Genomic DNA, 13,785 nt, shown 5'->3' on the forward strand with positions numbered 1-13,785 from the left:
ACTCTAATGATTTAGCCAATTGTAGTCAACAGCTCACCTGATAAGAAAATCATCTTATGGTTTTAATAACTGTATTAAACAGGAAATTAGAATCTCTGTTCTCTTCTCTGTTGTAGAAGGTAGAAATAAGATGAAGGCTAACTAGAAGAAGCTAGAATAGCCAGAGAGCTACTTAACAAGGGCAGAATCTAGAAAATCTGTTTCTAAGGCTTTGCTTATTTGTTTTCAGTCCAATGAATGTATTTTTGATACACAAGTCACCAAGAAAATGGGGTATTACAAGCTGCTAGAAGTGATGTATGTACGTCTTTCAAAAGAGGATGTTCACTCCAAGGATTCTAAAATTAACCAAGCTTACCGTGGCTCTGTAAGCGTAGAAGGAAATGAACTTACCAAGGCACTGATAAAGTAAGATTATCATTTCTATTTCCTTTTAATTTCTAATTAGGTTTTGGTAGATACTCTTCTTAAGTATGCCTTACAAAGCAGAAGATTTGATTTGCTCAAGGGTAAACATAATCTGTGATGTAGCTTTTGGTTTTCAATGGAATAGACAGTATTGAATTTGCATTGATAAAGGATTGTAGTTTATGTTTAAGATCATGGCAGGATGACTCCTGTCTCCTCTTTTTGCCAGGTGTTTTCTATTTGTTAAGCTTGTGCTTTTATTTTTGCTTTTCGGTATGGTTATTTGCCTTTAATTTGTCTTCATAATTTCAGTTTCATTATACTTCAAACCACAGTGTACACAAATGTGTCACAAGATAGTTATTTATATGATCAGTGAGAAGATGGGATGGATTTTCATTTACACTTCACAATACAGCAGCACATCCAGCAGGTGTAGTTTGCTTTAATTGCTCTGCAGGGGGGAACAGAAGATTAATACTGAATATATATATATGCTAATAAATACTATTTGGTTTGTTTAGCATTCTGAAAAACATGTAATACACCTGAATTGTTCTTTTTTTTCTCTAGTTTTACAATATTATGTCCTATGGGGACTGCATATAATTTCTTGACTGTGATTTGTATAAGATCTGTAACAGGCTATGAGCAAAAGACCTATAAAAGTTGCATTTAAACTGGTTTTCTCTGCGTAATCTGTAGTATAGCTTAGCATGCCTGTCTATTGATGTGTTGCTGGGAGAGGACCACAAGTCATATCTTGAAAATACATCTCCATCTTCTATGAAAACATCCTCTTGTATCCCTGACAGTAAGGATGGCTGTGTAAATACCAGCAAAAGTTGGCTTAGTCATTGCTGAGTGGTTCCATTTCAGAGCAGTATACCCACTGAGAGCTTGAATAAAAGCCTGAGGTGATTTACTGCTGATACTGCTATAATAATAAAGATCTTCTGAAATACTGTTCAGTCTGTCTCTGGCTGGGGGGGGCCTTTCTTGTCGTGTTTAAAGAGAAGGGGAAAGCCAAAAAGACCTATGATCTTTACTTGCCTGTTTGTTTCTTTTTGTGTGTGTTTTTATTTTCAGGTCCTGCTATGATGCATTTACAGAAAATATGGCAGGGGAGAGTCAGTTGCTGGAGAAGAGGAGACAGTATCATTGTGCAGCATATAACTGTGCTATTGCTGTCATTAGTTGTGTCTTCACTGAGACTAAATTCTATCAAGGCTTTCTTTTTACAGAAAAAGCAGAAAAGGTGAGAAGTGATTGTTGCTGTTAGTGTTTCATGGCTCTGGAAGCTTTCCAAATGATTTTATTTAATGGCAATAAATCAAAGAATCAAACCTGAATGACATGCAGTTGAATAATGAACTACCCTGTGAGGCAGTAGAAGGAGTGGTAGCTGACTTTCTTGCACCCTTTGTGTCATTTGAATTGCTGATGGAGGCTTTAACGTCTGCTTGGGAGTGGGTGATCAATAATACATTTACCATGTTTTCTCTCCACTCTCAATGGACTTTTTAATATACAGGAAAACACCTGTTATTTAAGTTCTTCAATGCATGGAATATATTTGAATAATAGAGACCCTTTTTGCAGAGTGTGCTTTGCAGAGTGTCTGTGCTTTGAATTTCTTAAGAAAATGTTGCTATTCAACTATTCAAATGTTGATCCAAGAGAAAACTGGCAACATTTTCTATACTGTACTTTGAACTGTTGTATTATAGGAAAGGAAATTCTTCTCAGAATAATTATTATTGAGTGCAGCATTATAATTTTGACATTTCCAAATATTCTTTGGTTCGCAGAACTTGCTGATTTTTGAGAACTTGATAGACTTGAAGCGTCAGTATACGTTTCCTGTAGAAATTGAGGTGAGTGGAAGTTCTAGGTTCTAATGTCTCCAAGTAAAACATGAGTATGTCTTTAATAGCATAGTTACTGTAGAAATGATTACTTGTCACATCCAAAGAAAGAGAATTCTGTAGTTAACAAAAAATGGAGTACTTCTCCAATATTTTAAAGTGCATTTTTCTGAAGGAAATAGAGACTTGACATTTGGAACACTCTTGTGGTACATCTAAGTTTTAATACATGTTTTAGCAAACCTACTATGGTATTGAATAGCAGTAGAGATAAGTGATTTAGCTGTTACTATGTGGCATTAATAATCAGTACTTGTAACATGAAACTTCTGTTTCTTTTTATGTGGTTTTGATGATTTTTGCCAGTTTTGAGAAGTCATTCAGTAAAAAAATTTAAAATAGTAATAATTTTGAAACTATCTCTTGCTGTTTTTCAGGTGCCTCTGGAAAGGAAGAAGCGATACATTGCTATTAGGAAGGAAGCCAGGGAGGCTGGAAATGGGGATCCGGGTATGAAGTTCATTTATGACTATGGAAAAAATTGCCATCTTAGCCTTTCATACACTGTTTATTGACACATTGTTAATTGGCTTTACAGTATCAAGAGCACATAAAAGCATTCACTTTACTTTGTCATACAACCAATTTCCATCCACTCTCAAGTTCCAGTGGTCAATAAAGGCTTGTTTGTTTGTAATTACCTTGATTAATGGTCTCATCTTTTTTCTATTTAGATGAACCCAAGTATTTAGCTTCTGCATCATACATGATGGATAGCAGTTTGAGTGAGGAAATGAGTCAGTTTGATTTTTCTACTGGAGTCCAAGGTTTTTCCTATAGTTCCCAAGATGTAGCAGCTAGCAGTGCTCGTTTCAGGAGAAAGGTAATTTAGTGACTTATGTGCTATGAAAGAAGTTTATATGCTTCTTAGCAATTGCATGTATTTATTGAAAAATATATTTTTTTATGGTGTATCATGCTGAGAAATACAAAATGGTTCCCTGATGTTAAAGCGGAGTATAATTGCTCTCTAAAGCAATCTGTATAATAGCTGTAAATCTAAAATTAAAAAAAAAGGTTTGCTCTGCCTGTCAGTAGTGATGCTCAAATATTTTAACAGACTTAGAAATTAAAAAAAAAAAAAAGTAAGGCTTATTTGTTGTTAGTCTTACTGAATTTATTCTTCAGCTGTTACTAGTAGATGTATCAAATGACAAATAAAAGGCAGTCACTGAGAAAAATGTTCACCATGAGAAACTTTAAAAGTGCTGAAGTTAAAGGGCTAGTCTCCTCTTCTACTTGAGGATGTGTTCCTCCAGAAAATGAGAGGACTCAAGCTGTATTGCATTGGTTGCTTTTCCGCTTCACTCTCTCTCTTTCTCTCTGCACTGTAAGCTGGAGAAAAGCAACGCCCTACCATGGTTTCATGGTTTTCTAAAGCTGAGTGATGCAAGCAACCTGAGTTGTAAAAAGATGACTTTTGACTTCTTCGTGTGCAGTCACTCAGTCCCGCAATGGTTGTGTTCTCCTGTTGGGCACCTGGTTTCCTCACTTCCTTCTTTTGGTCTTCAAAGATACTTAACGAAGCTGACTGATCTTTAACCAAGCTGGCCGATTCAAATGCATACTATAAATGATCAAACACAGTATTATTTTTACATCTGTGTTGGGGTACCTTGTCTCTAACCGCTCTTGGAAGATAATAATTGCTGCTTTTCCAAGTCTTGAAGCTGTGTTCCTTCTGCAGTCAAAAAGTGTCTCATCAAAAGTAATACAGATAAGTTAAAACTTGTAATAAAACAGAAAGGAAGCTTGTAACAGTATGATAGATACTGTAGTTGAAATCTGTTAAAATAACAGTTAACATTGGAAAAGATAAACTGTTTCCATGTTTTGGAGCAAGGAGGTGTTTTAGCTGCAGTGACATTAACCAGAAATGCACTTTGTGTCTGCTTTGTGTAATAACGTTATTTCTAACTGCAAGGTTTTCTTTTGAGATTCTCTCTGTGCATTAAAAGAGCTGCTGTGGTTTCTAGTCAGTGTGAAACAACACATCCATAAAGATAAGACTTTCCACTTGCAGAAGGCATTAACACATTCAGCTATGAAACAAAATCATTTCCATGAGCTTCAACTAGCTGTCTCCTTCCAGCAATTGCTACACCTACACTAGCAGGTATTAAAGTCATAAGAACACGGAGTTGCATTCTGTTGGCACAGAAAGTGAGTGCTATGCACAGCTGGTGAGGTGGTTGTTTGAACAACACATCCGATTTATTCCCTGCTGCAGATTCTGAATGTACAGGCAAATCTGTAAAAACAGATAAAATCAGAATGACTCATGGCTTTATCATAATTTAAAAAAAAAAATACGGTCTTGTAGTAACAATAACGGTCTTCATAGTAACTCTTTTTTTTTTTTTTTCAGGAGACCTCAGAATATATGGTTTTAAAGGATGAGATGGAACTGGAAATGGATGAACTCAACCAACATGAATGTATGGCATCTATGACCACTCTGATTAAACATATGCAGAGGAACCAGATCACACCTAAAGTGGAGGAGGCCAGTATTAGCCAAAAAGATGATATAGCTTCACTAATTGTAACACACACACACACAAGGGGGAAGTCATGATTTAATTAGTTCATTTTTTATTTTTCATGGCTACATTATAATGAGACCTGTGTGGCTTGGGCTGTTTTTTGTTGTTGGCTTGGTAAATCTGTTTAATTCCAGAATTGTATTGATATTTTCCTCATCCCCTTTAAATTTCAGGGGACGGTTCCGGTAGACCTTCCTCTTTGGATGAAATTTCTGCATGGTAAATTAGGAAACCCATCAGTACCACTAAATATTCGCCTCTTCATAGCAAAACTTATTGTTAATACTGAGGATGTGAGTAATTTTTTTTGTCTTTTTTTTTTTTTCTTTTAATATTATAGTTTTTATTAGAACATCAACCATGTAGCTCTTGTGTGGCAAAATATTTCATCAACTGAGACTTTTGGGAGGTTCAAATGTAGTAGTTTGAACTATTACTAGTCATGATAAAAGGGAACACATTCATTGCCTCAATTCCAGATAGTGCCAATATTTTGAGTGTAATAGAATTACTTTTTCGTCCAAAATCTATTTCTAGCAGTAGAGTGTGTCCACAATATGTGTCTTCTGTAAATATAACTAATTGATTCATTGATGCTGGGCAAGAGATATGGCTGATTGTTTGCCATCTTTGCAAGAACAACAAAAAAATGTTTTTTAATGGCCACAGATGAGTCTTCTGGAAGCCCTTAGATCTAAATGATGATCTGGTTGCAGACAGATGTGAGATAATGTTATGTGTCTTTGTGAAGAACTATTTTCTAACTTCTGTCCTTTTTCAGACATTGAGTTTAAAGTATAATTTTTGTTTGAAAAACTCCAAGTCCAAAATACAAAAGGCTAAGTTTCGTAATTAGTTTGGGAAGCTTTAACACCCACTTAATGCTGCTTTCTTAGTAAAGCTGTCTGAATCGGAGATTTGGAAGGTTAGATGAATGACATATTCTTTCAAATTCCATAGGGGCAGATTTTTGCATTAAAAGCTCTTATAGGGATGTATTATGAGGGCCCTGTGGAAATACTTATAAGTTGATGTAAAGATATATGTATGAAGGATTCTAAACAGAAGTGAAGAATATGGTTATGGATACCTTAAATTTGAAAGTTATTTTAATTTTTTTGTGGTTAGTGCTTCAGACAAGGTTAAACGAAGAGCTAAAAAGATCACATTAGTCTCACTAATAATTAATTATTAAATAATTACTGACTTGTTGAACAGTATTTAATAATTTATTGAATTCAGGATTTTGAATAGTTGGATAATCTGTATTTGATCCCTGATTCTTCCATTTTCCATAGGTTTTCCGACCTTATGCAAAGCAGTGGCTTGGTCCGTTGCTGCAGCTTGTTGTTTCTGGGAATAATGGAGGTGAAGGGATTCATTACATGGTAGTGGAAATAACAGTTACTGTTCTTTCCTGGACAAGTGTTACCACTCCCAAAGTAAGAAAATGTGAAATTAATTTTTATTATTTCAATTTCAGTAACTATTTATTAAGGAGCGAGTGAGACTAGTTTTTATGTACTTTTTATGTACTTGTAATAATTTTCTACATCAGTCCACTGTTTCTTTTGGATATTAACTTCAAAAATAGCTTATTTACTTACTATCAAAAAGCAAAATGTTTATGTTAATGATGGAGTCGCTATGTTTATTTTTGTTCCCTATAGGGAAATGTTAAGGATGAGATTTTAGCTAACAGATTGCTTGAATTCTTGATGAAGAATGCTTTTCACCCAAAAAGAGCTGTGTTCAGACACAATCTGGAAATCATAAAGACAGTTATAGAGTGTTGGAAAAACTGTCTCTCCATACCTTATAAGTAAGTAATTCAGAACTTTCTTTTGCCAATATTTCAAGACTATAAATGAATATTATCAAAGGGGATGACAAGGTAAATGCAGCTGCTATAGTAAACTTTTCGTCCCTGGAATTGACAGTAAAACTTCAGAACTTAACTCTCCAAAGGTTGAAACTTAATTTGTTAAACAGAGAAGAGACAGAGAAAGACAGAGAGAACATGTAGAGAATTACAACAGCAACAACAGAAGCAAGAGTAATCTTTGCAAAGAGTTGTTTTTTTTGTTTGAAATATTATGTATTGTCATTGAATACCAATGTATTCTTAGGAAGAGTTTTGTGATCTGCTGTGCTTCTGAACAAACTCTTGTTTGGAATTTTAATTTGTAAAGTCTTATTCATTGAAGTGAATTATTTTTTTCTTAATGTTTTCTACTTTTGGTGGAATGTAGATGCATATATATATGTACACATGCTTTCTATATATGTACACATGCTTGTTTTGGTGGGGTTGTATGTGTCTACATACACATGCACAAAGTGAATGATTTGTGGTGTGTATATTTTTTGGCTTTATCATGTATATCATTACTTATGTTTTTATCCAACAGTTTAATATTTGAAAAGTTTTCTACTGGAGATCCTGATACAAAGGACAACTCAGTGGGAATTCAGTTGCTGGGAATTGTTCTTGCCAACAATTTAGCTCCCTTTGACCCAAAGTGTGAAATAGATCGTGGCAGGTGAGAAAAATCAACTTTCTGGAGAAATTAAATTAATAAAACATAAAGACAAAGAGAGTAGCTCTATCTCGTCAGCATAAAGTACTGGAGTTGTATTGTTCATTCATTGGAAAGTTTTGTCCTATTGTCCCTCAGCTACAGTCTGTCACCATGTAATGCTTTTTGCAAACTGCAGAGCTAATTTATTTTGGAAAATATTGTGGAGGATGTAGGCTTTCTTACAGTGGGCCCCTGGATTGCAGTTTCATGGGAGTTAACAGAGTCAGAAACTCCCAAAGCAGGGATTTGAAACACTGTAGGTGGGAATCTGTATTTTGCTGTACTGAGCTCTTCTAAAAGCAATCACTGTGCCCCTAGGCAGCTCAGGTGAGTTCTTGTTTCAGTGTAAAAATGAATGCTGGAGTGGTGGCTTACAGCAGATCTACCTTTTGTGTTAGGTATTTCCAGGCTTTGACCAGTAACATGGGCTTATTAAGGTATAAAGAAGTTTATGCAGCTGCAGCAGAAGTGTTGGGACTTGCTCTTCAATACATTGCTGAGAGAGAAAATGTGAGTAACTGTTTTAGATGTGTGACCATTCCTGTCTTAATTCTGTGCATATCTTTTATATGACTACTCAATTCAGCTCAAGAAATAAATGTTTTTAAAACTCAACAGTCTTTGTCCAACAGATTAAGTTAAGGGTTTAAACTATTAAAAAGAAGAAAGGTTTAGAACAGACTTAAGTGCAGAGTTTCTGCCCCACTCTTTTGAAGCTAGCAAATGGGCTTTGTTCAGCTTCTGCCAACCAGCAATGCTGGCGTGGTATACTTTAAAGTTTTGTGGGGTTCTGTGGTGGTTGCTTTTTTTTGTTGTCGTTTGTTTTTATAAAAACAAAAAGGGGGGGGAAATTCGAAGTTGGGAGGCTTGGGGCTACCTTTTGAGTAGCTGTATCTGAAGGTGTTTAATAACTTGCTAGTACTGATGTAAAATTCAAAGCTATTGTCTTCATTTTTTTTTAGCACTTGTTGTGGTAGATGTGGATAATGAATCTATTTTCTAAGCAGTGGATGAAGTGAATGCAAAACTGCTATTCACTAAATCTTGCAGTGCTAGAACCAGGAGATAGTGCTTGTTCATAGAAATCAGTTTAAGGCAGATAGTAGAAGTATCTCTTTACAATTAGTTACCCCAGCAGGTTCTGGAGGTAAGTAGCATTAATAGGTTCAAGGGCAAATTAGGCAAATTTATACACAAAAAAAATTCCATGGACAGGTTCTGAAAACAGTAGACAACAATGTACAGTCTAAGTTCCCTAACCTAATGATGGATGCATGTTTTGGTCTATGAGATAAAAAGAAGGACAATGCAGCCCAGCTGCTTTGCTACCCCTAAATATCATTCTGCATCTGCTGCTACAAAAATACCAAGATACTGACTAGGTCTACTATTAGCCTGATGTTGTGGGACATTCTTACATCTCGCCCCATTTAATTACTTTTATTTTTATTTTATACAGTTTTTATAACATCCTTTGTATATGGAATTCCTGCAGCCTTTTCTTCCTTAGTTTTCCAATTTCCATTAAAAGCAGTACTTTGAATAAATTAGTAAATAAATATTTTATACTACATAAAGCTTATTCTTTGATGTTTAGTGAAGGTTGCTGATGCATTCACTAAATGTCTTCACTAAAAATGTCTTTTTTACATACAGTAGCTGGAAATCTGCCATACAGAATAGTTACTATTTATGTAAGCATACTAAGCAACTTGTATTTCAAAATTAAGGCGTTGGTTCCAAACCAATCAACGGAAGCTCAGAAACATATTGTTAAACTAGGCAATCGTGTTCAGCAGCCATGAAGCACCATAAATGTCAAGATGAGGCAGGCAAATTTTACCTATCAAAATGCATTACAAACAAACAGTACAGTAGCAATAGTCTGTGTCATTAAGGCGATTGAGTTTCGTGGCTATGCTTGACATACTGTCTTTCTAATTCTCAGATACTTGAAGATCAAGTTTATGATTGTGTCGTAAAACAATTAAAACATCATCAGAACACCCAACAGGACAAGTTTATAATATGCTTGAATAAAGTAGTCAAGAATTTTCCTCCTCTTGCTGACAGGTATGTCATGACATACATGGTACGTGCATTGTAGATCTAGAGGAATAATAGAGAATAACATGCTTTTCTTCACGGGCTTCTGGTCACATTAAGGTTTATGAATGCAGTGTTCTTTTTGATACCGAAACTTCATGGTGTGATGAAAACCTACTGCCTGGAAGTAATAATGTGCCGGGCGGAGGAAATACCCGATCTCTACTTGGAATTGAAGAGTAAAGACTTCATGCAGATCATGAATCACAGGTGAGTAGCCACATGGTTACAAATGTGGAGACACAGTCTAAGATTTGATGATATGTTCTGCGTTGGCCACAAAAATTTTATGCTCCGGCTGCACGTTCCTGTGTTGGCCATTGCTCTCCTAATTTGAGCAAACAGAATCTGGATGTTAGCTCACTGTGAAAAACAAATAAAAATCCCTGCAAAGTGTTAAGATGAAATACCAGCTCCTATTCACTAGGATGTGAATTTCATCTTCGATATGTATTGATTTAGTTGTATTCTTACTTCTAGGTTGGACTAAAAAGTATTTGCTTAAAGCCCTTTATGTGAAAGCAAATACTATTGTTAAAAAGTAAGCTGATACTCTGGTTCTATGTGTAACAATGAAGAGCGAAAACAATGCAACTATTCTTTTTTTTCTTCTTCATCTTTAGGGATGATGAGAGGCAAAGGGTTTGTTTGGATATAGTATACAAGATGCTGTCAAAGCTAAAACCACCAGAACTTAAAGAATTTCTTCCTGGAGTAACAGGGTTTATTTCTCACCCTTCTGTACTATGTCGACGGTCCATGTATGATATTCTGATGTGGATTTATGATAATTACAGGTGCGTATTCACTACAGATGCTGTCTTTCAGCGGTTTGTCACAAGCAGAGTGAAACTTCTCCTAACATTATTTTCTAACTTATGTCCCTTGGTATGGGATTTTCCCATTCTTGAACAAATAGGTCCTGTGGCTTGCCCTGGTAGCCTCATACCTTTGGTGACATTTTATTATTTAAACTAAGGGACAAGAACGTGGAGCTAACTTTAGCCCAAAACTAGGATACTGCATCACCACAGCATGATGCCATAAGAGGTCTTAGCTCTGATGCTTCTGCTTTTTTTTCCTGTTGCCAGAGTTTATAACTGTAGTAAGAGTTGTACACCTTAGAATGAACATCTTTATACCATAAGATTGAACAGATCCGGATAATGCCAAAGTACCTTTATTTCTGTTTGACTTAGGAAACAGTCATACGCTTTTTGCAAGTAGGTTGCTGTTGTATTATCTAACGTAGTGGGGTCCTGTTGTATGTTTTTGAGTAATATAACTGTTTACTATTTAAATGGATAATTATGGTGAAGAAAAAAGTACAGGTGATTTTTACTTCAGTGTCACTTGGGAAAAGGTGTCACTGTTTTTTTGTCAGTTTTAACCTTGCAAATTCAGCATTATTTCTGCCAGGCCTTTATAGTAAAAACCTAGCAACTCATTTAGTCTTCTGATTTTTATTTTTGATTTTTATTTTAAGTAGTGAGGAGGTGAGCCATTTCAGAGAATAAAGACCTCATGTTATGAAAAATGTTTGTTGTCATGCCAAGTTGATATTTTCTTTTGAGAAGGGTGGGTTCTTTAGTCTCTCCAACCATCCTTATCCTCCTATTTTTTTAATAAGAGAATTCATTAAGAAATGTTTTTCTCCTATCCTCAGTGATCCAGAAAGCCAAGCAGATGGTGATTCTCAGGAAGTACTCAAACTGGCAAAAGAAATCCTGCTTCAAGGACTGATTGATGAGAATGCCGAACTGCAGTGAGTAAACAGTGCTGTGATTGCTGTCTGAAGTAACAAATCCTTGAATTGCTGTTTCCTTGTTTGTAATATAAGCTTTGATCCACAGCAGTTTTTAAAGTATTTGAAATATGAAAGAGTAACAGATAACATTTCCTTTTCTTTCAGTAAGTTAACTTATAAAATTTCATCCCATACTGTCACACCAAATCTAAGTGTAACTGAGAGCTTTAAGCCACGGAGAAGTTTTTTCAGTATGTTAGACCTAATTCTGTGTTGACATTCTGAAGTTTTTGAATAAGGTGCTCGCTATACACAGACACAAAAAAATAACTTAACATGAACATCTTTCTCAGTGTAAACCTTTATAACACCAGTTAAATGCTGTAGAGCATGGTAGATGAATGTGGAAATCTATGTAAAAGGCACATCTATGTGAAAGGCTTAACTGAAGACATTGTTATGTATTTTAAATTGATCTTTTTTTGATAGTGTTGCATTTTGTTTGCTGATAGCAAAGAATAACTTCATTCCTTATTGTTACAGATTAATTGTTAGGAATTTTTGGAGTGATGAGACAAGGCTACCTGCAAATATTCTTGATCGCATGCTGGCACTGTTAAGCTCTTTGTATTCTACCAAGATTGAAACGCAGTACTTGAGTCTAATCACAAATTTTCTGCTTGAAATGACCAGCAAGAGCCCAGATTATTCCAGAAAAATGTTTGAGCATCCACTATCTGAATGCAAATTTCAGGTGAATAGTATTGTGTTATCCTCAGCGTAACCATGTGACAAATTCCAATCCTGATGGTAGTTACCACTTTGACAAGAAAGGTGTAGTGAGGGAGTTGATTGAAAACGTGTTTCGAGATCCATAACTAATATCTTCAACAGAGCTGGGTTATGCATGGTATCAGTGTAATTTTGTGGGGGGAATAATTTTGCTTTCTTCTCAAAAAAAGAAAGATTTAATTATATATACAGGTATAGCTAATGTGTAGAGTGCTGAAATACTTTTAAAGAGAATAGTTGGGGTGGAAGTCGTGGGGAGGATAGTAGAGAAAAGCAAATTAAACTGGAGAAAAATTGTGAAGAAACAAGAATACTAGTACAAGAGCTATAAATCAGTCCTCAGCTGACCAGTCTAAATTAGTGAGCTTTTTTGCTGAGCTCTGGGAAGGTTTTCCTTGGCTTTACTTGTTTGTTTTTTGTGTTGTTTGTTTTTAATGTCCTGCCTCTGTATGTAGGATGATATTTTAAATGCTATGCTTTCATTTCTGTTATCCTGTTTCAAGGAAGGAAAGAAAAAAGCCTTCACTCTCATTATTCTTATTAAAATATTTTTGCGTTTACAGGACTTTGTAATTGATTCCAGTTGGCGTTACAGAAGTACTATGCTCACACCTATGTTTGTAGAGACTCAAGTTTCACAGAGTACTAACAAGAATTTGTCACAAGAAAGATCCCCGTCCTTTTCTGGCTCAGTAGGTGGTCAAGTGAGGGCTACCCAAAGACAATACGAATTTACTCCTACACAGAACGTCAGTAAGTCCAGACTGGTATCTTCTGAAATCATGTTGCTTGCTATAAGAACGATTCCATTCTCCTCATTCCTGCTGCATGTGAATTTTTGATGTAAAAGTAAATGCACTTAATACTCTATTTTCAAGAGCTTTTTGTTGTTGTTGTTATGAGAGAAAACATAGCACACTTTTATTTGTCTGATACACTTTTTATAGTCTGCTTAATTTAAGTGTTTCTTATATAACAGCTTGAAATCTGTTCTGATTATAAACACTGGGAATTACATTTTTGGGGAAGGAAAATTGTGCCTCAAAGATGTTTTCATCTGTATTATTACTGTTTTACAATTACTTTTTTACAGGTGGTAGAAGTTCTTTTAATTGGCTAACTGGAAACAGCATTGACACATTGGCAGAGTATACGGTTCCTTCATCCTCGGAATCCTTGTCTTCATCTATGCTGTTAGTTAGCAAACGGAGTGAAAAATTTAAACAAGCAGCCTTTAAACCAGTGGGGCCAGATTTTGGAAAAAAAAGGTTGGCTTTACCTGAAGATGAGGTGGACAGCAAAACTAAAGGTCTGTTATCTTTGTGGCATTCTTATTGAGGTTCAGTTTGTGAGATCTTGTTTCCAGGAATGTATGTTGATACTTGCATAAGCATCAACATATTTGTGTATATTGCCAGAAAAAAAAAAAAAAAGACTTCTAAGAATTGTAAAAACTGTACATTGCCAGACAAAAAAATTAACTGGGTAAGAAGCCAGGTAGTGTGGTCTATCCTTCTGCCATCTCAGATGATGTAGTGTGAATGTCAGTTCTGTCCCTTGTGTTTTAAATTTAACTGCACAGCTCTTTAAAGAAACTGAACAATTTGTAAATATTTTTTCCTCCCCACTTCAGGTGTGTAGATATGTTCTGCAACAGGATACAATCCAGCAGTGGA

The 13,785-nt window shown here is 35.4% G+C and overlaps 1 protein-coding gene across 1 annotated transcript in view; it reads left to right on the forward strand.

Annotated features, from left to right (window-relative positions):
- PRKDC (protein kinase, DNA-activated, catalytic subunit) overlaps positions 1-13,785 on the forward strand; it is a 79,319-nt gene that overhangs the window by 32,832 nt on the left and 32,702 nt on the right. Inside the window, exons 42-59 of the mRNA XM_082752973.1 lie at positions 230-408; positions 1,498-1,666; positions 2,220-2,285; positions 2,714-2,786; positions 3,011-3,159; positions 4,705-4,842; positions 5,056-5,175; positions 6,181-6,324; positions 6,553-6,704; positions 7,294-7,425; positions 7,863-7,974; positions 9,413-9,537; positions 9,631-9,780; positions 10,194-10,367; positions 11,237-11,335; positions 11,861-12,071; positions 12,673-12,862; positions 13,203-13,418. Coding sequence (XP_082609099.1) covers positions 230-408; positions 1,498-1,666; positions 2,220-2,285; positions 2,714-2,786; positions 3,011-3,159; positions 4,705-4,842; positions 5,056-5,175; positions 6,181-6,324; positions 6,553-6,704; positions 7,294-7,425; positions 7,863-7,974; positions 9,413-9,537; positions 9,631-9,780; positions 10,194-10,367; positions 11,237-11,335; positions 11,861-12,071; positions 12,673-12,862; positions 13,203-13,418 — 2,599 coding nt within the window. The remainder of the gene's footprint in view (positions 1-229; positions 409-1,497; positions 1,667-2,219; positions 2,286-2,713; positions 2,787-3,010; positions 3,160-4,704; positions 4,843-5,055; positions 5,176-6,180; positions 6,325-6,552; positions 6,705-7,293; positions 7,426-7,862; positions 7,975-9,412; positions 9,538-9,630; positions 9,781-10,193; positions 10,368-11,236; positions 11,336-11,860; positions 12,072-12,672; positions 12,863-13,202; positions 13,419-13,785) is intronic.

Source organism: Aythya marila, assembly GCF_965140915.1.
Source record: "Aythya marila genome assembly, chromosome: 2".
Classification (NCBI taxonomy): domain Eukaryota; kingdom Metazoa; phylum Chordata; class Aves; order Anseriformes; family Anatidae; genus Aythya; species Aythya marila.